This window comes from Leptonychotes weddellii, chromosome 5, assembly GCF_054177405.1.
Source record: "Leptonychotes weddellii isolate Sample4059 chromosome 5, ASM5417740v2, whole genome shotgun sequence".
Lineage (NCBI taxonomy): Eukaryota > Metazoa > Chordata > Mammalia > Carnivora > Phocidae > Leptonychotes > Leptonychotes weddellii.
In genome coordinates this window covers 116,677,925-116,705,592 of record NC_138373.1, presented here as the reverse complement: position 1 = coordinate 116,705,592, position 27,668 = coordinate 116,677,925, and the positions used below count along the sequence as shown (strand labels likewise).

The 27,668-nt window shown below is 38.7% G+C and overlaps 2 protein-coding genes and 1 long non-coding RNA gene across 7 annotated transcripts in view; all 3 read right to left on the bottom strand.

The window, feature by feature from the left end:
* CPSF6 (cleavage and polyadenylation specific factor 6) overlaps positions 1-16,451 on the bottom strand; it is a 34,399-nt gene extending 17,948 nt beyond the window's left edge. For 3 of the 5 annotated variants that reach the window (XM_031039525.2, XM_031039527.2, XM_081822036.1), the window contains exons 1-7: positions 16,305-16,451; positions 8,464-8,673; positions 6,617-6,720; positions 3,104-3,249; positions 2,030-2,203; positions 1,789-1,899; positions 836-1,340 (exon numbers count right to left, since the gene is read on the bottom strand). In XM_031039525.2, the coding sequence (XP_030895385.1) occupies positions 836-1,340; positions 1,789-1,899; positions 2,030-2,203; positions 3,104-3,249; positions 6,617-6,720; positions 8,464-8,673; positions 16,305-16,364 (1,310 nt within the window). In that variant the 5' untranslated portion in view covers positions 16,365-16,451. The remainder of the gene's footprint in view (positions 1-835; positions 1,341-1,788; positions 1,900-2,029; positions 2,204-3,103; positions 3,250-6,616; positions 6,721-8,463; positions 8,674-16,304) is intronic. The other 2 variants (XM_006743680.3, XM_031039528.2) reach the window with 1 other exon arrangement.
* On the bottom strand, positions 9,236-16,297 carry LOC145721837 (uncharacterized). The gene is made up of 2 exons (XR_014145768.1): positions 10,878-16,297; positions 9,236-10,700 (listed from the first exon to the last, which is right to left on the bottom strand). It is a non-coding gene; the product is annotated as an uncharacterized LOC145721837 (long non-coding RNA).
* A 2,673-nt stretch (positions 16,452-19,124) lies between the features above and the next one.
* Positions 19,125-20,290, bottom strand: LOC102729466 (microtubule-associated protein RP/EB family member 1). The gene has a single exon (XM_081822035.1). It carries the CDS (start codon positions 20,237-20,239, stop codon positions 19,433-19,435), a length of 807 nt encoding a protein of 268 aa, XP_081678161.1. The 5' UTR covers positions 20,240-20,290; the 3' UTR covers positions 19,125-19,432.
* Positions 20,291-27,668: the final 7,378 nt, after the last annotated feature.

Below are 27,668 nucleotides of genomic sequence, written 5' to 3'. Positions count from 1 at the left end.
TGCCATGAGCCTGTGCAATCGCATGGAGTTAGGCAGCTCAAATCCATTCCTTTAGGACATTATCAGACAAAATGAAATACAAAGTAGTTTAACAGTTATAGTTTAAAAATATAAACTCAGAAGAAATTAAAGCGGGCAAAAGATTATAAACCTAGCTCTCTAAATTATGTTTTGAGTAGATAGTTTTTAAAGGACTTTCGAAAGGGGGTAAGAGATCACTTACTTCAATAGTGATTTCCACCCAGCTCTTCTCCAAGGATCACCATTAATTATTTTAATTTCCACAACAACTGTGTTTTACAAGCCTTCATCTACCCAAATATATTTGTAAATTATTGAATGCTCCCGTTTTAATTAAAAGTTGGTAATTTGCTACTCAGAACTCCTGATCAGCATGAGATAATCAACAGTACCTTATATAACAAACTAATCTAATTCCTAAAATGAAGAAACTTTAGTGCTCTGTGTATTATCACCAATGGTAAAGGAGATTCATTTTAAAATCCTAAAAGTAGCTTAAGGCCATTTGCTCACTTAAATTATCTTTATTAACCTCTTTTAACTTAAAAAATAATGAAAATGAATCCCCAGGATTTAGTGACTTGCTCTAAATCATGCAGCTTTATTAAGTGGCAGAGGTGGATTATTCCCAACAGTTCTGTATGTCTTTCACCATATGATACTGCCTCTTCTAACAAGAGAAAATATAGAAAATTAAGTATCTGGGGGGAAGGTCATAATTAAAAAAAAACAAAAACCTTAGTGATGACAGTGTGGAGTACCTTTTACCAATCAAATACACCAAGTCTACCGTCATAGATACATACTAACTTACCTTCCAGGAGGCCCATAGTCACCCCTATCATATGGTGGGGGTCGGCCATATGGATCTGTTGGTGGTGGACCCCGGCTATCTGAAGTAGGCATGCCGCTGTTAGTCGGTGGAGGAAAGAAAGCCGGGTTCACATGTGGAGCTGGTGGTGGGGCACCTGGAGGTGGTCCAGGAAGATGCGGAGGAGGAGCAAGTGTAAGGGGTGGCCCAAGAGGGCCAGGTGGGCGAGGTGGAAAGGGGCCTGGAGGTGGAGGTGGTCCCTGTTGTGGAGGTGGCGGACCAGGAGGGGGGCCGTAGCCTGGAACCGGAGGTGGAGGGCCAGGAGGAAGCGGACCCAATGGAGGCTGCCCAAAAGGTTGTCCAGGAAAAAGAACTGGTGGTGGAGGGCGATCTCCTCGATTAGGAGGCCCAGCTAAAGGAGGAGGCAGAACCTGACCAGGAGGTGGAGGACCCGGTGGACCAGGTGGGCCTGGAGGACCTAAAGGTGGACGTGGTGGAGTCTGTCCAGCTATAGAATAAAGGAGAGAGAGGAGAGAGAGAGAAAAAAAACCACTTCAATAAGGTACTGTAAACTTTATGCCAAGATTATACTTTTAAAGCACAACTCATAGACCAAGATTCTCTTTAAATGAAACCCATATGGTAAATGCTACACTAACAACTACAAAAGTGAAGTATATCTTTACAAATTTAACTAGTTCAATTTATGCTTAAGAAAAATTATTGAAACAAAAAACGTTAATAAAGAAGATTATAATGCTTAGAGATAGTTTCCACCTTTCAGCGTACACACATTTCTTACAGTGAAATCACCCACCTTATATTCTACTCTGATGCCAAGCTAGAAAGTGAAACAAGGAAAAATGGTCTTGAAAGGATTTTTTAAGAGGTAAGAAAATAAGACGGATGTAAATATTCTATATATAAGTCAAGCAAGTTTGGAGAAAAATAAAGACCTTTTAGGCCAAAAATGGGTATTTCCTCTATGCTGTGCCCCATATGCCATGGAATCCTAGTTTCCAGGAACAAAGGCCGAGTTCCTTTAACAAGATGCTTGATCAAATTTCCTGGATTCCAAAAATAGCATAACAAGGAGAGTAAGTCACATTAATAATGCATTACTTGAAAAAGAGAGAAAAGGAAAAGAGGTATTAAGGTAGACACATTTTATCCATGGTAATTTAAGAAAAATTTTACCTGGAAAAGGTGGGGGTGGCCCTCCTGGTCCTGCTGGTCCAGGAAATCTGTCCCCACCGGGAACAGCCCCTGGAAAACGGCCCCGTCCTCTACCACCTTGTGGAAATGCTGCACGTGAACTGCCTCCTGGAGGACCAGCTTTACCTTCCCCAGACATTTGTCCTGATTGTGTAGCTGCAAATATCCAAATACTCATAAATAGCATTTATTAAAATAGTCCTCTGAAATGTAACCACTGCTATTAGAAACAACTCTATTTCAAAGTTCTGTATGCTATAGGCTAACTTGCAGATGCCTTGGGCCTATCCACACTACATGAGGAAGTATTGGTTAAAAAACTTTCACATCTAGTTAAGTTCTTTTGAAGTCTCAAATATCCAGACTTAAATGTATTTCCAGTGAGTAAATGAGTTACTTTCAAAATACCAGTACTCTACAGCAGCCAAGACTAAAATTCTCCCAACAGAAATCTGAATTTCAGTAAGCATAGATTACTTTAATTTTGTATCATATTCTTCAGTTAAGTCTTAAGTGCTAGAACATTAAATGAAAAACAACCACTTGAATTTCTGTTAATTGCATGATCATCCACCTTATCTCTTTAAGTGACAGCATTCATTAAGCATGTAATGGCAAATCTTTTCTATAATTCACTTTACCAAGTGGTGGAAGGTCTTGGTGCCAAGCAGAAAATCAACGAGTATTTTCTGGTTACCAGTTGTTTCTCCCCCACCACAACACACATCCACATAACCTTCCTTCAATCTAAGGATTAGAATGTAGTTTCCTCCTTTCTCTAGGATGGGAATGACAGGACAAGAATGGCAGGGCTATAGAACTTGCACACTGTTATATAATACTGGGTCTGAGACAGGTGGAGAAAAATGCGACTAGGTTTTCAGTACACTGGACCATAGTCACAAACCAGATTTAATTCAAAGGATAGACTTTCTAAAATGGATTCTCCAATGAACTAAATATTAAGATGACTTCTCTAGTGTAATATCTAACAAACACTAGCAACACTGGTTAAAATGCACATCTTTTAATAAAGGCCTCTGAGGGATTGCTTACTTTTCCTGGACTGCATTTCAAATTGACTCAGGAACTGTTTATTGCATGGAGTTACAACAGGATTCTGACCATGAAGTTCTCTTTTAGGCAACAGATCCATTAACTTTTTTGAGGATGCTTCAGATCCAACACCAACAAGGGCAAACCTAAAAGATGTTTAAAGGAGTGAGGGTAGGTGAGGAGAGATTAACAAAGCTACTGTTATTAAAAAGGAAATGGTATGATTTCACCTTTATCTAAGAAAAATGAAAATATTTCTTAAAATGATACAAGTTCACACTTTCATCTTTAACTTTTTCAAAATATCAACATAGTATACACTTTGCTCATTTAAGGTGTACAATCCAGTGTTTTTTCAGTATATTCAGAGCTTTATAACCATCACCACAAACAATTTTAGAGCATTTTCATCATCTCAAAATGAAACTCCATACTCGTTAGCTGTCACTCCATTTCCTCTCACCCCCCAACCCTAGGAAACCATTAATTCACTTTCTGTCTCTATGAATTTGCCTATTCTGGACATTTCATATATATGAAATTATACGACACGTGATCCTTTGTGATTAGCTTCTTTCACTTAGCATAATGTTTTCAAGGTTTATGCATGCTGTAGCATGTATCACTACTTAATGTCTTCTTATGGCTGAATAGTATTTCATATGGATATAGCACATTTTAAAAAGTATCCATCAGTTGGTGGGCATTTGGGTTGTTTCCATTTCTTGGTTATTATGAATAATGCCCTGTGAAAAGATGCCCAACATCACTATCAGGGCAATGTAAATCAAAACCACAATGAGATGCCATTTCATATCCCGCAGGATGGCTATAATCAAAAAGATAAAAAGTGTTGATGAGGATGTGGAGAAATTAAAAATTTCATACACTGCTGATAGGAAAGTAAAATGCTGTGGTTACTTTGACAAATCATCTGGCAATTCCTTCAAAAGTTAAATACAGAGTTGACATATAATCCAATAACTCCAATATCGAGTGTACGTATGTGTGTATATACATATACATACACACACACACACACGCACATACACACACCTAACAGAACTGAATATGTGCTCATACAAAACTGGTACAAGAATATTCATAGGGGCATTATTCACAACAGCAGAAGTGGAAACAACCCTAATGTCCATCAAATGATGGATGGAATAAAGATGGAGTACATCCATATGGTATTCAGCCATAAAAAGAATTAAATGCTGATACATGCTATAACATGGCTGAATCTTGGAAACATTACACTAAGTGAAAGAAGTCAGGCACAAAGGACCACATACTGTGTGATTCTATTCACATGAAATGTTCAGAATAAGCAAATCCATAAAAATAAACTGTTAAAGGGTATGGGATTTCTTCTGGGGGTGATGAAATGTTCTGGAATTAAAAAGTGATAATAAATATACTAAAAACCATCAACCTGAACATTGTTATTTTTTATTTACTTATCTTTAAAATTATTTTTATTTATTTATTTGGGAGGGGAGAGAGCATGTGTGCACACAAGCAGGGGGAGCAGAAGGCAGAGGGAGAAGCAGGCTCCCCACTGAGCAAGGAACCCGATGCAGGACTGGATCCTAGGACCCTGGGATCATGACCTGAGCCGAAGGCAGACACTGAACCAACTGAGCCACCCAGGTGTTCCAGACTGAATATTTTTAAAAGGTAAATTTTATGGATGTGAATTATATCTCAATTAAGAAAAATAAATTTGAAATAGAAAAAAAGAAAAAGAGAAAGAAAGAAGAAAAAAATGAGAGAAAAAAAAGAATGGCTCCAATTTCATATAGTTATAGGATATTCTAGATTATTCTCAGAAGGGCTCTTAGGAACTTAGAACCCTTCTCTTCCTAATGTTCAAAATGGCTCTTTAACTAGATCCCTCATTCTAGTCAACAAACAATTCTGCTGTGTGACTCAAGATTATCTTGGGTCACAACACTTAGAAACAATTTAATGAATTCATTAATTTAACTATATTTATTGAACACTATCACCCACATGCCAGACACAATCCAAGGCTAGGGACACAAGAGTGAACAAAACAAAATTCTTCCTCTCGTGGAGCTTACAATCTAATGGAGACAAGACCAGTAAGTAAAATATACTATAATAAAGAAACAGAGTGAAAGGAGCAGAAGGTAATTATTTTGCAAAGGATGATGAGGAAAGAGAACTCTTTCAACAGAGTCCTGAATGAAGTGAAAGAGAGATCCACGTGGATATCTGGGGGAAACACCAAGAATAAGAAACTACTAGTGTAAAAATCCTATGTAGAAATGTGTTTGAAGAACAGCAGAGATAATGTGGCTGAAACAGCATAAGGAAGGCAAAGAATAGTACGATTTAAGGTCAGACAAGTGGTGGGGAATAGATCACATAGTACCTTCTAGGCCACAGTAAGATTCTGGCTTTTACTCTTAAGTGATAGGGGACCATTAGAAGAAGATCTGAGCAGACAAATATTGATGTCACTTTTTTCCGACGTTTACACTGTGCAGTAACATAAGCTGTAGGGGATTTAGGGTGAAAGCAAGAACACCAGGTAGAAGGCTATTACAAAAGTTCAAGTAAGAGATAATAGTAGCTTGGGACCAGGTAACAGAAGCGAAGTTCATAAGAAGTGGTCGGATTCCACATACATTTAGAAAATATTCTTAATGTAAGTTAATACACTGAACACGAAACAAGCATACTAAGGCATATTCCTTATCATTCTGCATCTAGCAATTTATCTTAAAAAAATCCAAAATCTGCACCTGAAGGTTTATATAAAATGAAGCCTGCTGTAACATTATTTATAATAGGGACTGAAACTCAAAAAACCAAAAATAAGAATAGTAAAATAAATTACTGTAGCATATAAGGTATGATGGAAAGAATTAAGACATTAGAGAAGATGTGAATTTATGGATAAATGTTTTACTCATGTTATGAAACACGTGAATTATAATCCTGTTCTTTTAGGTTTTTTGCACTAAATATATTATATGAGCACTAGGGGAAAACCTGCAAGTATATTCACACTTAAGAGTGATCATGTATGGATGGCGAGCTTGTGGCTTTTTATTTTCCTATTTCTGGGTACCTGTATTTTATAATGTTGCTCTAATAATCCTATCTCGTGTATATAATTTAATAGTTAAAACATTCATGTTACATTATTCTCCAGCTGCCCATCTTTCCCCATCACTTAATCACAGGATAATAATGCTTCTTCAAACTGTCTTTTCAATAATCATTTCAACCACAAATGGAGAAAACTCCGGAAAATTAAATAGACCTAATCTGCCCACACTTCCAGCTTCACTAGTTTTAGTAAGTAAGATCACAGGGTAGACAAAATAAGTGAAATGAAGGGAATCTCTGCCCAAGAACCTTCTGCCAATGTGAATAATAAAGCCTGCATATAGTTAGCATTAAGAATAGTTACTCCCAAAATGACAATCACTAGCTACTAACATATTAGGGGGAAAACGAAATTAAAATTCTTACCCCTTTGACTGGCCATTTGCCCGATTTTCAAAAAATTTTATCTCCAAAATATCATTTACTCCCAAAGAATGAACTGCTTCAGTTAAGTCTTCATCTGTTGTCCACTGCAAGACATTTCCCCCTCATTAACCATCAAAACATATGCAAGATTTTAACTGTTTCAACTTAAGAGTAAACTCAGAACAAACAAGAGACAGTTAATGCTCAGTGGAAATCTAAGCAGAGTTACTGCCAGTTAGTCTTTAATTTTTAAATGGTATAAAAGCACCTGAGGACATAACTTCATCCCTTGATAAGAGTTTCAGAAATTAGAAGGTATATTATCCTTGGAGATAAGATTCATTTTTTTTTTTTTTAACTCTTAAAGAGTTTCTGGTCTCTCCCAATTTTAAACTGCTATGATGTTAAATTTTTAATAAAACCAATCTCACTTATCACTTTTCTCCTTAAAGGAAATTATGTCGGGAAATAAATTCCACCTTATGTTTGAGTATAAGATTAAAAAAAAGCACTGACATGTACTGAGTACATATCATGTACTTTATATCAAATATTTAACTCTTAAAATGATCCTGTTAAGTCCTATTATTACTCCCATTTCTCACATGGTGCTATGGAGAAATTAAAAAGCTTGTCCAAGATCACAAAAGTAGTAAGTGGACAAGCTACGATTCAAAGTCTTCTTTAGCAATTACTCCCCCCAACTACACTGATAATGCTCCAGTATTATAAAACTGCTCAGACTGAGTGGTTGGAGATAGGTTAATTTTTTTAAAAATGTGAACATTTTAAAATAAAATGCTACCAAGGAAAGAAGGATGACAAATTTTGATTTCTAGACAATTTTTAAACTTTCAAATGTACGTTCTAAATGTTTCTAAGTAGAGATGTAAAGATTCTTTTTTTTTTTTTTTTAAAGATTTTATTTATTTGACAGAGCACAAGCAGAGGGAGAGAGAGGGAGAAGCAGGTTCCCTGCTGAGCAAGGAGCCCGATGTGGGACTCGATCCCAGGACCCTGGGATCATGACCTGGGCCGAAGGCAGCCGCTTAACCGACTGAGCCACCCAGGCGTCCCAAGATGTAAAGATTCTACAGGACTATTTCAATAAGTATTTAAGATTTAATGCTAAAAATCATAAATATAATAAATATACACTGAACACCCAGTTAATGAAACTCCCAATTAATAATCTCATAGTCTCATAAAAAACCCAAATTAAAATACAATGCATATAGCATTTTCCATGCATATAGCAGTTTCCATAAATGAGATTTTAAATTTAAAAGCAGAAATGAAATTCAACAAGTTTGTAATATAAATTAGATAATGAAAACTTTTTTTAAAAAAGATTTTACTTTTTTTAAGTAATCTCCACACCTAACATGGGGGTCCAACTCACAACCCCAAGATCAAGAGTCACACACACTTCTGACTGAGCCATCCAGGAGCGAGCCCTAATAATGAAAACTTTTCAAAACCCCAGGTCAAACTGTTTGTTCCTACAGTTCTGAATCCTGGTTTCAGACCTTATGTGAGTATTTTTCTTTGTAAAACTAGGATGGCAGAAGTAGTAAAGTAAAAAGAATACCTGATTTAAACTCAAAATAAATGAATTATATTTAACTGGAATCTCCACCAAAACAAGCTGAATGACCACAAAATTCAAAACTAGATTTGGAATTTATAATGTTTAAACGTACTTGAATTTCTCTCCTCATTGCATAAACAAGCATACAGAACAACAAATCTTCAAATTTTTATTTTATAAAACTGGAAGAAATTAACTACTTGAATAGTTCAAAACCAACTACCAATAATTTAATTCATATGTTAAATTTACTTACCCATGTTAGGTTTCCAATATACAATGCAATTCTCTTTCCAGTATATGTATAGACAACATTTGGTGCTGCTCCTTTACCCACATCATCACCAACAGTTGGTGGGAGAGTATCCATGTAATCACGGTCTTCTGGGGCATCTCCATTATTTGCAGATGGAGAGATGACATCATCATACAAATCTATCTGATCATGCCCACCATATTCAGCTTCCTGAGACACAGAAATAATGCCCTAAATTATAAAACAGTCAGACAACCACTAAAGAGACTTGAATACAAATTCATTCAACTATTTTGTTTTAAAAATCTGGTAGAAGATAAAGCCCCAAAGATCTCAGTAAAAATCTTCTCTTACTTCACGCCACAGATGTATTCTTGAATGGTAACTATAAAGTGAATTTCTATACAATAAATCCTATTTTTCCACTTATATATAATATAGGAAATAATGTTCCTCGGAGAGAAGAACGATATGGAAACAAAATAAAGTAATAATATAAAACTTTCCTTGGAAGTACAATACTCTTAAGAGTAGAAGTAACAATACATGAATGCAAATAGGTGGACTTTAAAAAAATGACACAAAAATATCACAAACAAAACTCAGAGCCATTATAAATCTTTAATATTTAACTGCAGAAAAATACAACTATTATTTTCTATGGTATTCAGGATCTTGTTTCCCACTCTGTGAAAGGTATTAGTTTTTTTAAAAAAAAAAAGCACAGTGAGCTAAGCCACAGGGAAGGGATGAAGAAATGTGGGTACATAAATTATTCCAAATGTCATAACAAATGAACAAGGAAAAGAGAAACAATAAACAAAATACTCATAAAACTATCCAAATTAGTATCCAGCAAGTTTCATTATTCTCAGTCAACAAAGAGTTAATGCTTACCTGACTTCTTAGATCTCTAGTCAATTTAGCAAGAGGTATCTAGTCAATTAGCAAGAGAAAAGTGGTATGAACAAGGATCTAGTAAAGCTCTGCCACTGTCACCAGCAGAGTTAAAACAATGCTAGTGGATGCCACTTACATGCCTAAATGGTAAGCAAGGGAAAAAGGAAAACAAAAAAGAAACAAATGTACACAGGAGAGAAATGAAAAAGGAGGGTTCTAGCATAAGTAACTACAAGAAAAATGAAACGCAGACGTTGGCAGAACACTCAACAACATTTAAATTGCCCTTCCACAGGCTTGACTAGCCAGAATCAGAAGAAAAACTACTTTTATCTTCCTGCATTTCCATCACTAAGTATCTAAATCAATGTGAACCAAAAAGTAAAACAAAAAAGGAAAAGAAAAAAAAAAATCAATGTGAACTATTTTATTTTTCTTACAAGGTAGAATATTTGAGATAATAAAAGAACTACAATTAAAAAACAACAAACTTGAGAACTCAGAAATGGGTTATATCCTCTCATAATTTGTTAAGGATGAAGTGTTACATAAATGGCACATAAGGAGGAGCTAAAGGTTCTAATAGTTTTAAGGACTATTACGAGGACAGAGAAATGACCCAGAGAAAGCATTTGTAATAGGACTATAAACAGATCAACAAAATTTTGTTATTATAGGCCCCAAGAGAACATAGCTATTGCTTTGTTATCCAGAAGAGCGGCAGAGTTAAGATTTTTTTAAAAAAGAAAAAAACCTAAAAGAGGAAATACTAATTATACAAATAGCCAAAGGAATCTGAAATTTACAAAGTCATCTTCAGGTAATCTTCTGCATAACTGAGTCAACCAATTTACTAATTATATAACAGCATCTTTACATAACATTTAGTTTTGAGGTAGAATGTCTGTACGACTTATCTATAAGGAACTCTAGGTTAAGTCACGGAACAAAGCCATCTTTAGCAATGGGCAGAAACTAGACCACAACTCACTACATTATGTCTTGATTTTATTTTGTTTGTACAGCAATATCAAAATAATCTTTTAGAACTAAGTTTTTGTTAAACAAAGTAACATGCTCAAATTGCAGTGACAGTAAAAATTAGAAAAAAGGAGGATGAGTTTTGTTATGAAGTTTCAGTGTAGCTGAAGCTTCAGGTAGCGTGGTTGCAGCAGTGGTTCCATACACTTAAGATACTAAAAAGATTCCCACAAGCGGTAGTGGGCATTTTAAACTCTTGCAATCCAGTTCTGTACATCAAGTGGTATTATTATTATTATTCAAAGGGAGTTGTGTTTCCATCCTCCTCAGCAGAGATTATAATCACAATATATGGTCTGAGGGAGAGTAAAAAAGAATGCAAGGATTATTTAAATTTTACACTTTCATGAAACAGGTTAACACATTATTTGATTTTTCATTAGTTGTAAATCTAGGAAAATGTTTACTTAAGCAGACAATAATTTACAAGCATAATCGCAGCTACACTAACCTGGTGAATCACAATCACTTACTATTTTTGTCCGTCCACGAATTCCTATGTTGACACCAACCAATTTTCCACATTGATATGATTCTACCAATATTTAGGATCAGCCATTTTGTCTGGTAGTTGGACTGCTTCCAATTGGTTGAAGTATGATGCTAATTGAGACCAGGGTCCTGGGGTTTGATTTCCATGTGGACTAGTTAGCTTCACTCTGTTCCAAGGCCACAGCCTGTACTTCTAGCCCCAACGGTATGCATTTGGACGTGGTGAAAAAATATTAATGAATCTGAATACAATTGCTGCCATTACTAAAAATGAAACTCAAGGCACATATCTTGAAGTATCAGTACTCTTCCTTTTCAGCTTCAGCATATCATATCTATCCTCCACATTAAAAAAAAAAAAAAAAGATACAGAACACATCTACTTTCTGTTCCCATTTTAAAAAGGAGGGAAACACACATATTCTGAAATTATGCAAAATGTGTACCATAGGTCATATACAAAGAAGGTGAGCTCTGAACATCTACTGAACAAAAAATAGCTTCTACTTTGTCAAAGAGAAATGGTCAACAGTGTCAAGTTCTACTATGGAAAGAATCTTTTCAATTATTATCTTTAGGAAATTTTAATGGCATTCAAAAACAAACAAAAATCAACAATGCCCCTCTAAATATTTTAGGTGTCAAATGCTGCCCAGTCTAACTATCTACTTCTCATAGTAACTAATCTACTGATAGAGCTGCACATTACATGTAACTTCCAATAAAATAACAGTACTCAGGATTTGTTAAAAAAAATCCAGTAATATTTTTCGTTCCCTACATTCTAAATCACTAACCATTCTAACGGCAAGGCATCCTTTTAAGATTTTACACTTCAAGATTACGTTCTACATGATATACAAGTAGCTGTTGCCACATTAGAGAAAACAGTTTAAAATTAACACGGATAGTAAAATAACCAAAATCCTATTAGCTCCCTTTTAAAGGCAATGTTTCTTCTTCCCACCAAGGACTTATTTTTAGACATATTTTCCTTAATCACCTCCCACAAAATTTTAGTGTAACAGATGTCCTATATATACATTCTGTATACCATCACTGGGCTGACCACGGAATAACTGTACTACACTCTTCATTCTCCCTGGCAAGCCCAACATGGCTTTTGGTGATCCTAAATTGTAATAGCATCCCTGCATTATACGAGAGTACCAGTAATGGTACAGCAAAGGCCACCTGTTTCAAAGCCCCTCTATTTAAAAAAGGAGAAGGAGAAGAAAGAAAAAGAAAAAAAAGAGAAAGGAACTTAAAATCCATTTCCATTTGGAGAAATATAAAGGGGGGAGGTTTACATTTTGCATTTACAAAATGTATTCTATACCAAGGAAGAAAAATACTAGCATGGAATATCCAGAAGATAATCGAATTCATATTTATCTTTATAGAAAATATATCATTTTCTGATTTTTATCTACTTATGTTCTAATACATTTGAAAATTAGTTTTATAATCCCTGTAAAAAGATCAACTAATGGTAAAGAAGCCAACTTCTTTACTAAAAATATGCCACATGAACCACAAATGGTGGACAATTCACAGGCAGCTGAATAAACTACACTCATAAATTATAAAACTGAGTGGGAAGAGTTCTAGTTCCCCTAAATATTTCTACCAAAGTTTCTGAATCAGTCTCTACCTACCTCATTCTCAACCTTACAGCCTTATCTCAGAGGATTTTCTATTAAACATAAATTTATCAGAAATAAGGTTTCACTGACATTTGCCCAGGAAACTTACTTTCCAAAATCGGCTAGACAACTGGCTAGAGTAGATACGTAATGATTAAATATAAAGTATAATGACTCATGAAATAAAGGCAAGTTGACTTATGAGGATGTCTAGGTCCTTAGATTTCTAAACGAATTTTTTCCCCAGCCATAACCTATATATATTTTCATTTTAAAACTCAGTGGTCAAATTACTAAATCAGCACTGTTACCAGTGACCTATCACTAGACAGATCAATAACTAAATTCGCTATTAAGAGCTTTTGATTTCCAAACAAGCAAAATACACACCTCAATGTATACAGTGTAAACTTTCCTGAGGTTCCTAGAATTTTTTACTTTCCCCATCAATAAAAATTCTACAGATAAAGATACACATAAAGGAGTTTTATAATACATGACCTGTCAGAGTGTTATAATTATGTAGATGTCTCTCACCCCCACTACAGTGCATTTTAAGAGTAGAGACTATCTGAATTTTGTATCCCTCCTTGTTGTCATATAACAGATATTCAAGAAATGTATTTTGAACAACTGAGTTTGAAAATTTTTTATTTAGTCTTGGTCAAAATTAAAAAGTCTAGAATTATTAAATATTAGGTTATTAACTACCACATTAAAGTACAAATCCCAGTTCAAACTGGACTGACACATACTATAGAGGCTGAAACAGAATCGTTTTCTTCTCAACTCAAAATTCAAGTAAGGTAGACGTTGGAAGTAGTTCAAATTATTCCACTGGAGCAACTAACTGTTCTCAATTTGGTTACATCCAAAGACCTTTAATTTAAGAACTAAAGAGCACCCATGAAGAATAGCCAAGTCCCTTGTGCCTTCTTTCTCCAACTTTATTCTCCATTCTTAAATTCATCTCGTGAAGAAAGGAACTCTGTATTTTCACTAAACTTATTCTCACCCCATCCCCAAATTAAAGTTTCTTCTAAGACAACTGACTGTCTCATACTTTTTGAAATAGGTTTATACTGTCTGTGCTTAACCAAAATACACACCTGAAAAAAAAAACCTTCATAAAGTACCATTTAAAATAGAAGAAAATGGAAAATACAGACTACAGAGAATTTCAAAGTACACAAATGCAATTAAATCTGCAGCTCACAGTAAAGAACAAGGAGTTGTTGTTGGGGTTTTTTTGTTTGTTTTTTTTTTTTTTAAGGTTTACAGCAGTTTAGAAGCCAAAATAAGTCGACTGGTTATACTTAGCAAAACGCTTTACTCAACTACAGTAAGTCATAGTTTACTATAGCAACCAGGAGAAATAAGGTCACCAGCTCACAATAAAGTGAAAATTACATCAGTTATAATTCTGTAGTTGCTTCTAATTCTGATCAATTTTCAGAAAAGTATTTCAATGACAGTAACATTTTTAAAAAAAGAGGATCGACCTTGAAAACAACCAACTATCCTTTTGTGGCCATATTTTGCAAAGGAATTACCACAGCAAGCAGATTACAAAGGCCAACGATATGTAAAATAATAACAAAAACAAAGCCTCTGTTTAATCCCATTAATCTATTCAAAACTATAAAGATTTTACTGGTAAAATATACAACCATGTGAGAGATAAAATGCTGTAAGTTCAAGTCAACAAAAAGCTACATTTTTAAGAGAACCCTATAAAATAGTTCCTCATCAGGGCCACAAAATTTTAATCTCTTCCCACCTCCTGCTCAGTCAGCACTAGTTACTGCACAGGATAAGCAAGTATCACTCCTTCCAGCTATATGTATTAGACAAATGGCCATCCCAAATTAAGTATGGGAAAGCCTAAAAAAAATCTTTCATGAAGAGGTCCTGAAGAAAGCTCAAATTCTAAAACTGTACCCAAATTCTTCTTTTATCATAGGGGAAAAGGCAAAGCAAATGTAAGAAAAGCTAATGAAGACAGTCTTGAACATTTAACTGCTCCTTTACTTTCAGGTATGGCCCTCTTTTGGATGGAATGTTATATCCATTTGATAAATAAAAAGAAATTTCCTAGAGGTCTTTTGTCTACTGATCTTAAAAGCATTAACATCTGATTGTAGTGCCCGAGATAATTTTCTAATTTGCCACTGACACAACTCAGTCATCACAGTTCTAAAATATAAACACAACAAAAAGAATTAAGATTTTAAAACTTAACGTTTGATTACAATACCCAGTCTTTAACGGAGTAGCAACCATTTAAAGCTAATTGAAAAATGTTTTTCTTTTCTAATACTTAAACCAGAGGCACAAAGTCATTCCTGAAAACAAGAACAGTTAAGGATTTCTAGCTTTCCCTCATTTTAAAAAAATCTTGAGCCCCTAGTCAGAAATAAAGTCCTGAATGTAGTGGGGGGAAAAAAGAAAAAAGAAAAAACATTAACCACTAAAATTGTATCAAGCTTCTCTTACGGACCTGGAATATAAAAAATCAAGCTTTTAGGTGCACTACAATTAGGCACAATTTAATTTTTAAAAATGTGTTACTACATAAAGGCAGTAAAGATGTGAACAGCAGGCTTAGAGCTCACACGTCACTACTCTAGTAACAAACGAGATCTTCTGCAAGGATGCCCAACATCAGACATCACAGCTCCGCGGCTAGTTCTTCTAGGCAACTGTGGCTTGAGAGATACCGGAAAAACCTTCCATTCTCACTTTCTCCAACCTTTCAAAACGAAAATTAACAGATCCCTCGGAGGGCATTTTACATTTGCTTTTGAAAATCGGGTCTTATTTACAACCTTTTAAACTATACTAAAAGAATTCGGGTGAACGTTCTTTATTTTAATCACTCCTCTTACCTCTCGGTGAGCTACCATCTTCCCCCCTCCCCCCATCCAACCAACACGCTTCCAAGTCTTCCTTTTGGCTCAGGCCATCTATCTTCACAGGTATTTTCATCACAAAAGCCAACAACAACTGGGCCTCAGATGCACTGCAAGACCTCAACCACCGAGGCACGGCCCGCGCACCGACTTTGAAACACGATCGATGGTGCAAAAGTCAAAGGACTTGTTGCAAACGTGCCCACACCGAAGCCGCCTTCACAAAGCGTGAGAGGAGGAAGAAGGCGCCACGCCGAAACCTGTCGCAAACGCGAGCAGGAGCCCAGGAAACTGGGCGCGCGGGATACAAAGGGCCATGAATGCGGCCTTCCATGAGGCGACCGTGCGCGGCCGGGGAGACAAAATGGAGCGACGAGAGGAATCGGAGCCCGAGTTGCAGGGTCGGGGAACAGGCGGCGCCCGGCGCGCGGCCCGCCGGGCTTCCTCCTCGACCCGGCGGCGGGGGAGGGGGCGCGGCGGCGGCAGCCCGTTCTCCCCTCCGCGCACACGCGGCCCCACCGCCCGGGCCTAGCGCGGCGGGAAGCGCCCGCCGGCCGCCGCCAACAATGGGGAGGTGGCGGCGGCGAGGGAGGGGCCGGCGGCGTCTGCACGGCGGCCCGCGTCCGCGCTCCAGGCCCTGCGACGGGCAGTAGCATCCGCGGCCCGCGAAACGACGCGGTAGAACGAGGGGCGAGGGGGGCGCCGCGCCGGGGTTGGACGGCGCGGCCCACAGGCGGCAAGGGCGTACGGTCTGCAGCCGCGCCGGCTCGCAGCCCGCGGCAGGCCCTGGGTCAGCGTCCGGACCGCAGCGCCGCCCGCTTCGGTGGCGTGGGCCCGGGCCCTCACGTACCTGGTTGAACTCTTCGCCCACATCCGCGTAAATGTCTATGTGGTCCACACCGTCCGCCATCTTCTCTCGGCCGAGGCCGCCGCCGCCTCCTGCAGGTCTGCCCGCCGCGGCAGCAGCAGCGGATCTAGCGGCGGGGGCGGGGCGCGCTGCGTCACTTCCGAGGCCCGAGGGACGAGGCGGGGGCGGCCGGGGGCGGCTGGGGGCGGCGAGCGCGTCTGCAGCCCGGCCGCTCGGCGGGCGCGGAGAAAAAGCTTGCGTCTCTGCTGGCAGAGGCGGTTTCTTTTGTGTGTCTAGGTTAGGCTTGGGGCTTGGGGGGACGTCCCAGCTGTTTCCAGAGACTGTGTTTTCACGTTGTCTCTGGCACACTCAAACGTTTTGTAATATTTTCATTCTCAGTTTTGCTTACAATTCTCAAAGCCAAGGCTTCTAGAGAGATGGAAGTTTTATATCCATGATTAAATACAAGTGTAACCCAGCATTCTGTGAGCGCCTTGAGGGCGAAAACAACGTTCTTATCCCTGCATCCTCAGAGACCCGCAGTTTCATTTGCCTAGTAAACGCTGGATTCCCGTTGATTGTTGTCTTGAGTAATTTGCAAGCTACTTAGGTTATTTGCATGCTATTTATGTTTGCATCTCTATCCCCTGTCACCGTCTCCTTTCATCTCCTCTTTCCCCGTTCGTTGCCCTTTGTTTTTTCCCCCCGCTTGGATCGCAGTTGGTTTTTCTCTGAATAGTTCAAACGCCTCTAACTTGAATGCAGTCATCCTAGAGCCCACCCAACAAGGTAGAGGCATCTTGGGGCAAAGGGCTTCTCAGAACCATAGAATGTCTGAATGAGAAGGGAACTGGAAAAGGTGTCATTAGGTCCAAACATCTGTTTTTCAAATGAGGGAACGGAGGCCAGATAGAAGTAAGTGATTTAACCGGGATCACGTGATCAATACAGACCGCTTTTGCCACCAGGATTTTATTCAAAGATGTCTCTCCAGTTAGAAACCTTACTCCATTCTTTATTTCTTTTTCACCCATTTAAAAACCCACCAAATTAGAGTGTGTTTGCTAAGATACAGAAATCTTTTGCACAGTGATAAGCCAAAGAATATCCACCTGTACTTGGTATGTTGGAAGAAGCTTAAGTTGGAGTCTTAGAGACCAATGTGGTGATGTGGATAACAATTACTAGTCAGTTTACCAGTAAGATGACCTCAGTCGAGTTACCTAACCTCTCTCTCACGTTCAATTTCAGAATCTTCAGACTTGAGGTAGTAATATTTACCTCACCAAGGTTGAAGGTTGATGGTAGTTTAAATGAGGTAATATGCAAAATGCCCTATCCTCTTCTACTTCTTGGAAATACTGATTTTCTTTTTTCCATGGGGCTTTATAGAAGACAAGAGCCATTCATGATTTGGGTAGGCACCATAGGCCCATCATAGATGTCCATATCCCAATTCCCGGAACCTGTGACTTTATTAACCTTGGAAAAGGAGCTTGACTTATCCTTGATTTCTTGGTAGGTCCAAAGTAATCACAAGTGTTCTTATAAGTGAAAGAGGAGGCAGGAGAAGGGAGATTTGATGATAGGAGCAGTGTATGTTCTTTTAGTACACTTAAAAATCATTCCAGGGTTCTGACTTCTACCATTACCTACGAAAAAGCAGCTGTCAGTGTGACTGTTTCTTTGAAGGTCATTGGGGTTCCCCCCCACCCCGGCCGCTTTTAAGATTTTTTTTTCTCTTATACTTTGGTTTTCTGCTCTTTTACTATGTATGTTTGGAAGTGTATTTCTTTTTATTTATGATGCTTGGGATTCACTGAGCTTCTTGAATACATTGATACCTTTCACGAGTTCTGGAAAATTCTCAGCCTTTACCTCTTCAAATATTGCTTCTGCCCCACTCTTTCTTCTCTCCCTCTATAACTCCAATAAATGTATGTTAAATCATTACTATCTACTATTTCTCTTACCTTCTCCTTTTTTATCTCTTCCTGCTTCATTTTGAGTAGCCTTTTTTCTGATATATTTTCTAGATGACTAATTCTCAAATAGAAATAAAAATAAATAAATAAAAAATAATGGGGATGCCTGGCTGGCTCAGTCGGTAGAGCATGCAACTCTTGATCTTGGGGTTAGGAGTTTAAGCCCCACATGGGGTATAGAGCTTATGTTAAAAAAAAAAAATAGATTACTAATTCTCCCATGATGTCAAACTTATCTATTTAGCTATTAATTTTGGTTTTGGAGTGGTTTGTTTTTGGTAATTTTAAGACTTAAAATTTCTATTTGATTCTTTTTAAAATCTGTTATGTTCATTTTTATAGCATTCTATTCTTTGCCCAAACAGTAAGTCGTGGCTTTCATCTCTTTGAGTGTAGTAGTCATCATTGGTATACAATCTGGGTCTCTGCTAATTCCAGTATCTGGAGTCCCATTGAGTGTATTGTTGGTTCTTTGTTTTAGTTATTTGTTGTGGTTTTGTTTTGTTTTGTTTTGTTTTTTGAAAGAGAGAGGCGGGGCGGGCAGAGGGGAGGGAGAGAGAATCTTAAGCAGACTCTACGCCCAGCCCAGCACGGCTCTATCTCACAACCCAGAGATCAGGACCTGAGCTGAAATCAACAGTTGGACGATTAACCGACTGAGCCATAGAGGCACACCTATTCCTTGTGTTCCTTATGCTGTTTCTCACTCATGTTGTCTTTTTTTTTTTTTTACTCTTAAGGCATTTATTTATTAAAACATTCTCTGCCAAGATTTCACATTAGCTTAAAATTCAAATCAGTCTTTACATTTCCCTACTGAGGTTTCCACCTCAGTGTATCACATAAAAACACCTTCTCCAGCAATCAGTGTTACCAGCGTCCACACGGTGAGCCCCATGGTCAGCCTCTTTGTTCCCTAGGTGACCCAACTAGATGTTAATACTGCTCTGCTACAGGGTAAAAGCTCCTAACTCAAACTCATTGGAAAAGGGGTGAAATTTCTGCAAAGTGCACTTTAAGAAGAGGTATTGTTTGCTCATGAAAAGAAACCAGTGAGTCCTCTAAGAATAATAAAAGGGGTTATTTTACAGTTAAGCACATGATTTGGAGTGAAGAATTCGGATGTTGCTCTGCTGGTCCAGGCCGTTAATACTCTTCTTGTTCCTCCTGTGGGCCCCCTTCATCAGGTATCACAAAGCCTTCATCTGTGGCATACAGAATGTCCACGATCCTCTGCAATACTGGGTCGTTTTCCCCCTCATTCTCCTGGCAAATCAATTTAATGTTCCTTAGCTTTCCAAAGTAGAAATCTCTTTCTTTCTCCAAGTCTTCGACGGTAAGTTTCAATGCGTTGACCTGCTGCATCAATTCAGCTGCTTCGTCATCCCTGTTGCCCACACCAGGATTCTTTCGCACCACACCCGGGCCAGCCTTAGGGGTTGCAGTAGTTCTGTGTGTTGCAATGGGCCTCTGTGGAGCTGCACTGCTAGAGCTGAGAGGTTTCTTCGGTTTGTTCAGAGCTGGAGCAACAAGGGAGGGAGCCACTGCAGTTTCTTGACCTTGTCTGGCAGCTACGGGGTCACAGTCTTTTCCATCATAGTTTGCATCAAAAAACTTCTTAAACCACTGAACAAATTTAAAATTGTCCTGAATCTTTCCTTTTACTAATTTGTCCACAGGAATTATTTTGTCAACACCCATTCTCTTAAAGCCTGCTTGTAGTATTTTGAAGTTCTGGATGTACTCATGTTTTAGCTTAGCCTGGAATTTCACTTTCTTCAAGGCAATGGAGCCAGGGAACAGCATGTCCATAAACTGACAGTAGGCAGCCCCTGAGCACAACTGTTCGATCTTTGTCAGATTCAGCTGCAGAGACTCATTGATCCAGGCCAGCATGTCATGTCGACTTAGGTTATCACTGGTGACTGATGTTGAATATACGTTCACTGCCATCTTCAGCTCTTGGCAGGACCGCGTCCACAGCCTGTGCCCGGCTTCGGTTCCGTCTTCGTCTCGTTCAACCCGCCCCCTCACTCATGTTGTCTTATTACCTGACTATCTTTGTGTGCTGGACATCATAATTGTAATACTTGAAGAAATAATGTGAGTCCTAGGATAATTTTTTTTTCCATAGGAGGATTTTCATTATTTTCTGCAAGGCATCTCCGGACACTAATAAACAAGATCACCCTCATCCAGGTGACCTCTCAGCCAACTCTTTTGAATCTGAAATGCAAAAGCACTCTGAGTGTATAGGCCTAGCCTTTCTACATCTTGGCCAGGTAATTCCTCACTCCCTGGCGGGCTTTTTGATGATTTTAAAATGTTAACAGCGGCACCTGGGTGGCCCAGTTGGTTAAGCGTCTGACTCTTGATTTCAGCTCAGGTCTCGATCTCAGGGTCATGAGATTGAGCCCTGTGTTGGGCTGGGCGGGGAGCCTACTTAAGATTCTTTCTCACCCTCTGCCCCTCCCACCCCTGCGCTGGTTCTCTCCCTCTCTCTCTTCCCCCCCCCAAAAAAAATAATAAAAAAATAAAATGTTGTTACAGGGTATCTGCTTACTTGGCAACGTTCAAGAAATGAAATATTATTGTAGATTACAAAAGAAAATGCATAATAATAAAAACAACAAGCAAAAACTCTATACTTATTCAGTACTTCTATATACCACCCTCTTTGTTAGACATCTTATGGTTATTAATGTACATAGATGAAAGATTGGAGATTCGGATTTTTATCCTGACTTGACAACTGACCAGCTAGGTAACCTTAGACAAGTCCTTTAGCTCAAGTCCTCCATGAAGGTCCCTCTCAGTTTTGAAATCCTGTTATTCAAATCTACACAGAATTCAAAGTCCAGAGTGCCTTGAGAGCAATTTGACAATGGTATTACCAGAAATGTAGTGGCTTGAAACAACACCAATTCATTATCTTATAGTTCGAGAGATCAGAAATCCAGAATGGATCTCACTGGGCCAAAATCAAGGGGGTGGCAGGTCTGCATTCCTTCTGGAAGCTCTAGAGGTGAATACATTTGCTTGCCTTTTCCATCTCCTAGAGGCTGCCCACATTCTTTGTCTGCGACCCCCTCCTTCCCACAATGACGTCACTCCAACAATATAAACAATATAAAATCAAAATATTCAAGAAGAGTAACAAAGAGGTTAGAAGGAGGTAAATAATGTTCTAAGGGTCTCTGTATATGTCCTTCTTCTCTATATAGAACTTTCTCTCCTTTTCCATGCACATGTCTATGCAACAATAGCAACCTCAGCTCCTGCGTTCAAACAAGCGCCGTTCAGGAAAATGGTGATCTTGTCTTAGTTTCAATCACAAAATCTAAAGAGAGCAACTGATAGCTCAATTTTTACAGGAGTCTACTTTTAGTCCAATCAAGTTTAAGGAGAAGGAGTCACAGAGTAAAAACACAGCTTACAAAATCTACCCTGTGAGTTAGGAAAGGGTAGAAAACTGTCGGTGGAAGACGGTTGCTCTGAGCCAAGCAGATACCCCAAAGCTTGTCTAACGCATCCCCCCTCTTAGAGGACAGCACATAGACAAAGCCCTGATGGTTGGAGATGGCAAATCCAAATCCATAAATATTTAACACATATTATCATTCTGACTTACTTCAAGTCAGTCCATGCCATAATCTCCATAGGAATATGATTTTGGTCCTAATACTGTAGGTTATAGTTTAGGTCTATGCTCCCCAAACTTTTATTTTTAAAAAATTTTTTAAAGATTTCTTTTTTTTTTTTTAAAGATTTTATTTATTTGACAGAGAGAGACACAGCGAGAGAGGGAACACAAGCAGGGGGAGTGGGAGAGGGAGAAGCAGGCTTCCCGCCGAGCAGGGAGCCCGATGCGGGGCTCGATCCCAGGACCCCGGGATCATGACCCAAGCCGAAGGCAGACGCTTAACAACTGAGCCACCCAGGCGCCCCTAAAGATTTCTTTATTTATTACTTATTTGAGAGAGAGAGCACGAGTGGGAGAGGCAGAGGGAGAGGGAGAGAGAATCTCAAGCAGACTCTGAGCTGAGCACAGAGCCAGACATGGGGCTTGATCCCATAACCCTGAGATCACCACCTGAGCTGAAACCAAGAGTTGGACACCCAACCAACTGCACCACACAGGTGCCCCTGCTCCTCAAACTTTAAAAAATACCCCTAACATTTTAAACATGCAGCCATAATATACATAAATGTAAATATTATTTTATAAGGCATTTTATATTAACATTTTTATATCATGAACACCCATACAAATATATAATTTTGTTTTCTTTCTATTTTTTTATTTCTTGGAGCAAATATATAATTTTGAAGGATGAAATAAACAAGGTTTTTAAAAAGATTTTATTTATTTATTTTACAGAGAGATAGAGAGCACAAGCAGGGGGAGGGGCAGAGGGAAAAGGAGAGAGAATCTCAAGCAGACTCCATGCTGAGCATGGAGCCTGATGTGGAGCTCGATCTCACAACCCTGAAGTCATGACCTGAGCAGAAATCAAGAGTCAGTTGTTTAACTGACTGACCCACCCAGGCACTCCAATAAATAAGATTTTTTAAATGCATGGCTATTATAATGGCCTTATATTATCATTAGTGGATATAAATCCATATTTCAAATAGTCTTGAAATTTTTGGTCCTGCTCTTGTCAAATCTGATTACATCATCCTTGTTTTCATCTCATGATGGGACTGACAAGAATTCATACTAGAAGTAGGTGTTGGCTCTGCTTTCTTGTCTTTCACTTGTACTTTCATTATTAGTATTAGCAATGAACCATGGTTTCTTACGATTTTTTTTAAAACACCTGGGCATTTTGTGATGGTTAACTTAAAGTGAGAAAATAAAATCTCTAAGTCTATGTAACTGGACTCTCATAAACTGCCATGTATCATAATACACAGCAAGTAAAGTGTATTAAGTGCCCATGTGAAGGAATCCCTTTAGAATCCTCTGTGTTGGGGAGAAAGTCCACCTCTTTCCTCAGGACTACCCCCAACAGGAACAATAATGTGGGAAGTGAAAAAAGTTAATGATTCAAAATCCCTCACTTCCATGGGACCCTTCCATAATTCATCTAAATTTCCACTCCACTTTCCTCTCTGTCATACATACTCCCCTTTGTGTTGGATAGGGGTTGGTGAGGCAGCAGCCATATTTCTGCATCTAAGTGGAAATTGAATAAAGGGTTACATTTAGTTTGGATTTAATGGAAAATATTTATGTATAAGTTATTGTTAACCATCCTGACATAGGAATGCTTTCCAGAAATATATTTACTGCCACTGTGCCAAGAGATTCTGTGATATGAAAATGCAAAGCCAGAGGTCATATGGTGATCTGAGTCTGTCCAACCATGCTAGGCAATAGAAATATGTGGGTACTGGAGGAGAAACAAAGTTTGAAATGTATGGAATCAGATACTATTCTTTAGAAAATTAGTCTAAAGAGACGTGCAAAATTACAAATGAAAGATTTGGTTCTCATTAATGCTACATAAACACTACATAATGGGGTATATAAAAATATCAACTCGCTATATGTATATATTTTTAAGATTTTATTTATTTATTCAAGAGAGAGAGAGCGTGATCGAGAAAAAGAGAGCGGGAGAAAGAGCATGAGCAGGGGGAGGGGTAGAAGGAGAAGCAGACTCCCCGCTAAGCAGGGAGCCTGATATGGGGCTCGATCCCAGGACCCCGGGATCATGACCCGACTGAGCCACCCAGGTGCCCCTCAACTTGCTATATATTCTTTTAATGAGAAAATCACATGAAATTGAAATTCCTGTGTTTCTTTTCTTCTTCTAAATAACAATTTGCTTTCATACCTTATGTTCATAATTTTTTGTTATTTTTCTTTAAGAAAGCTCCCAAAATATGGATATATCAATCCCCAGGAAACCTAGATTTATGCCTGCCACATACCTTAGTAACATGAAATCATTTGACATATGAATTGAGCAAGGACACTATTCCTATATTAAATATTAGTTAATCTTAACTTTTCAGTTTTTTAAATAAAAAAATATAAAAATATATGCTCTATTATCTTTCCATATCCCAATGAATATATGTACATTCTCCAGAAATAATTAGTTAAACCAATTGCTATGGCTAAATAAGAAAGACTTATTGCAACACCAGAGAAATGGGGCATTACACCCTTCACTGCCCCTCCTTGAATCAGTCAGTTCCACATTTTTTTGTTTGTTTGTTAAGTAAGTTCCATGCCCAACACGGGGCTTGAACCCACGACCCCAAGATCAAGAGTCGCATGTTCTGTGACTGAGCCAGCCAGGTGCCCCCGGTTCCACATTTCAAGCACTGCACTTCCTGTTACCAAATTCTGTTAGACTGTACCATATAAAAGTGCAGGTTTTATAGGTCATAAATTGTCTAACATTGGCATATCGTTGGCATTGCATATGTGGTCTTCACCCAGATATATCATTTGGAATGCATTCGGCTGCAAGTAAAAGAAGCAAAACTCGGGGCGCCTGGGTGGCTCAGTCGTTAAGTGTCTGCCTTGGGCTCAGGTCATGATCCCAGGGTCCTGGGATCGAGCCCCGCATCGGGCTCCCTGCTCAGCGGGAAGCCTGCTTCTCCCTCTCCCACTCCCTCTGCCTTGTGTTCCCTCTCTCGCTATGTCTCTCTCTGTCAAATGAATAAATAAAATCTAAAAAAAAAAAACTTATAGCACATGGTCATGCACGCACTGCCGGGGTGATCAGCTACTGGCCAAAAAAAAAAAGTTCATCTCAATTACGTACAGACAAAATACTGCATAGAAACATGTTCAAATGTTAATATCATTTTCGAACAGTGGGATTATGAGTATTTTTAGTTTCTTATTTATACATTTCTGTGTTTTTAATATTGCTACAGCAGGTATTTATTAACTTTATAATCAAGACAGAATTTCAACCTTATTTTTAAAAATAGAAAAGCATAGAGGCACCTGGCTGGCTCAGGCGATAGAGCGTGCAACTCTTGATCTCAGGGTTGTGAGTTCAAGTCCCACATTGGGCATAGAGCTTACCTAAAAAAAAAAAAAATAGGGGCGTTTGTGTGGCTCAGTTGGTTGAGTGGCCGACTCTTGATCTCCGCTCGGGTCTTGATCTCAGGTTGTGAGTTCAGGCCCCATGGTGCCCACTAAAAAAAATAAAATAAAACAATAAAAAGTAAAAGTAAAATGTTTAAAAAATAGAAAGCATAAAATTAAGATTTTTTAATGCAGTATAGCCATTATCTTGGACTCAGGTTGGAGCTTGACATTTGGAAACCTGTAATAATAATGAGTCACACACTTGACTGAAAAATAAAAACATAAAGGCTACACTGTGGTTTGCCATAAACTATTTTTCAGCACTTGTGTGAATTGTGTTTAAAAAACAGACATTTCTCACCATGGTTTTTTTTTTTTTTAAAGATTTATTTATTTATTTATTTGAGAGAGAGAGAATGAGAGAGAGCGAGTACATGAGAGGGGGGAGGGTCAGAGGGAGAAGCAGACTCCCTGCCGAGCAGGGAGCGCGATGCGGGACTCGATCCAGGGACTCCAGGATCATGACCTGAGCCGAAGGCAGTCGCTTAACCAACTGAGCCACCCAGGCGCCCTCACCATGGTTTTAAAGTGTATTGTTTGATACAAGTGGTCTTTTTTTGTGCTATGTAAAATGCATTCATCTTTGTGTTTTGAATGATTTATTTCTGGAAATTACTGAAGATGAAGATAAAATCCATGTGAAGAGCTGGACTTTAGCAAAATACAATAACATTAGTATGAGTGAAAATATTTTTCAGTATCAAAAACTGGTTTTTTTTTTTTTTAACTAGGCTCCATGCCCAGCGTGAAGCCCCACCTCAGGCTTGAACTCAGGACCCTGAGATCAAGACCTGAGCTGAGATCAAGAGTCAGATGCTTAGCCAATGGGCACCTCAAAAACTGCTTTTTATGGCGCTAATGGGACTCAAAACTAGTAATCTTACCGTTTTTTTCCATACAACTTATACAGCAACTAAATAAATGTATAAATGATGACAGAATTTATTCATTCTACTATCCCACAAATGTTTTTAATGCAACTACTGCATGGGGGCCACTGTGGTAGGTAGGAATGAATAATACAAATGTAAGATTTCATTATCATATAGTGAGAAGTGGCATGGTAAGGTGTAATGTAACAGATCTTGGTTTGAGACCCAACTCTGTCATTTGAGACTCAACTGTGCCATTTTGGGCAAGAGTTACTGAACTTCAATGGGACTTGTTGAAAAAAATAAAGATCATAATATCTACCTCAAATAGAGGAATAGAAAGAAGCCAACAATTATTGAGCACATAGTATTATGCACCAGCCCCTGAGATATATGCTTTATAAGCATCAACTCAAATTAGAAAGTGTATATACAGTGTGAGAGATGGGGGAGCTGGTAATCCTTAGAGGTACAGGTATTACATTGGAATCTCTGGGAATGTGTCAGTCAGAACCTCGCAGGAAAGAGATGGTACACTCAATGGGGAAATGGAGAAGAATGTAATGGAGTAACCATTTATGGGGGTTCAGACAGGGTTAAGAGAAACTAATAGAGGATGACAAAGCACTGTAGGGCAAGCCTGAAGGGATAAGGGAGTAATCAATTACTAAAACTCAGAGAGATCTGTAGTTGTTGGAGAAGGCTGCCTGAATCAGCTGTAGCCTTCAGGCATACAGTGGACAGATCCTGGAAAATAAATCCTGATATTACATCTTCCTTGACCTTAGATCTCCTGGTGGGGCCTCCCACTGATTGAACCCAACTGGAAGTCAGAGGGGAGGAAGTACTATTGGTATGGCCAATAAAGGTCACCCACTGGAGCAGAGAGCAGGATGGAAAGGGTGGGAAGTAGGTCTGGAGAAGCAAAGAGAATATCTAGCACAGAAAGTATAGAAATGAGCGAATGTTGCCTCCCATGTATGTTCACCTATGGGATCAAAAAGCTGTCATCCGGGGCGCCTGGGTGGCTCAGTCGTTAAGCGTCTGCCTTAGGCTCAGGTCATGATCCCAGGGTCCTGGGATCGAGCCCCGCATCGGGCTCCCTGCTCAGCGGGAAGCCTGCTTCTCCCTCTCCCACTCCCCCTGCTTGTGTTCCCTCTCTCGCTGTGTCTCTCTCTCTCAAATAAATAAATAAAATCTTTTAAAAAAAAAATTCTTAAAAAAAGCTGTCATCCACCTTTGTGGAGAGCAGCGACTTCAGAGAAGGCATCTTTCTAGGCCAGGCTTACTTCAGAACCAGTCTTGTTCTAAATTCTAAGCTCAAAAGTGATGAGATTTAAAATGTATTAGTCAACTCTGGTTAAGTTTTCCACATGGCCAATTCAGT

What these genes read in the sequence shown, in the direction of transcription:
- LOC102729466 (XM_081822035.1), bottom strand. Translation starts at nt 20,239, where the DNA reads ATGGCAGTGAACGTATATTCAACATCAGTCACCAGTGATAACCTAAGT.